Source organism: Elephantulus edwardii, unplaced genomic scaffold (genome assembly GCF_000299155.1).
Source record: "Elephantulus edwardii isolate Elephantulus edwardi_28Jun2011 unplaced genomic scaffold, EleEdw1.0 scaffold00208, whole genome shotgun sequence".
Classification (NCBI taxonomy): Eukaryota; Metazoa; Chordata; class Mammalia; order Macroscelidea; family Macroscelididae; genus Elephantulus; species Elephantulus edwardii.
In genome coordinates, this window is record NW_006399958.1 from 3,000,929 (window position 1) to 3,001,500 (window position 572).

Genomic DNA, 572 nt, shown 5'->3' on the forward strand with positions numbered 1-572 from the left:
CCCAGGCCCGAGAAAAGGGGGAAGACACACTCACAGGAGCACTTCATGCCCTGATGCACCAGCCCATACAGCAGGGAGCCACAGTGGTCGCAGAAGGTGGGGCTGCTGTAGCTGTGCAGACGGAACTTGTGCTTGTTCCGGGGGTCCTGGGGGAGCCGACACCGCGCCGTCAGGGGTGCGCTGGGGGGGCAGGGGTCCTAGGTGCCTGGGGCAGGCGCCCTGCGTCTGTCTCCTGCCCTGCTCCCTCGGGTCTCCGGCTCTCCGGCACCAGCGGTTAGGGCTCAGTGGGCCTAGTGGACAGAAAGTGACGCTACCAAGCCAAAGGTGGGTGATTTTAAACTAGGCCCTCAGGGCCCGGTTTTCAATGTTTGGGGTCAAACATTCTTCTAAGTGGCATAGCATTGATCTATCCACTTGCTGTACAGAGGTAACTCGTGGTTGCAGTGAAGCTGAACACAGTGACACTGATGTGTCACTTGCGATCAAGGTTACCCACAGTGGGCAGTGTTTGGTGGAGCTTCCCGATTAAAACGAGCTTGGAAGCAGGAGTGGCATCCACTTCCACAATAGCT

The 572-nt window shown here is 58.4% G+C and overlaps 1 protein-coding gene across 2 annotated transcripts in view; it reads right to left on the minus strand.

Annotated features, from left to right (window-relative positions):
- PRKCG (protein kinase C, gamma) overlaps positions 1 to 572 on the minus strand; it is a 51,326-nt gene that overhangs the window by 32,877 nt on the left and 17,877 nt on the right. The window contains exon 4 of one of the 2 annotated variants that reach the window (XM_006897301.1): positions 35 to 146. The exons of the other annotated variant lie outside the window; for it this stretch is intronic. Within the exon in view, the coding sequence (XP_006897363.1) occupies positions 35 to 146 (112 nt within the window). The remainder of the gene's footprint in view (positions 1 to 34; positions 147 to 572) is intronic. 2 annotated transcript variants of the gene reach the window in all.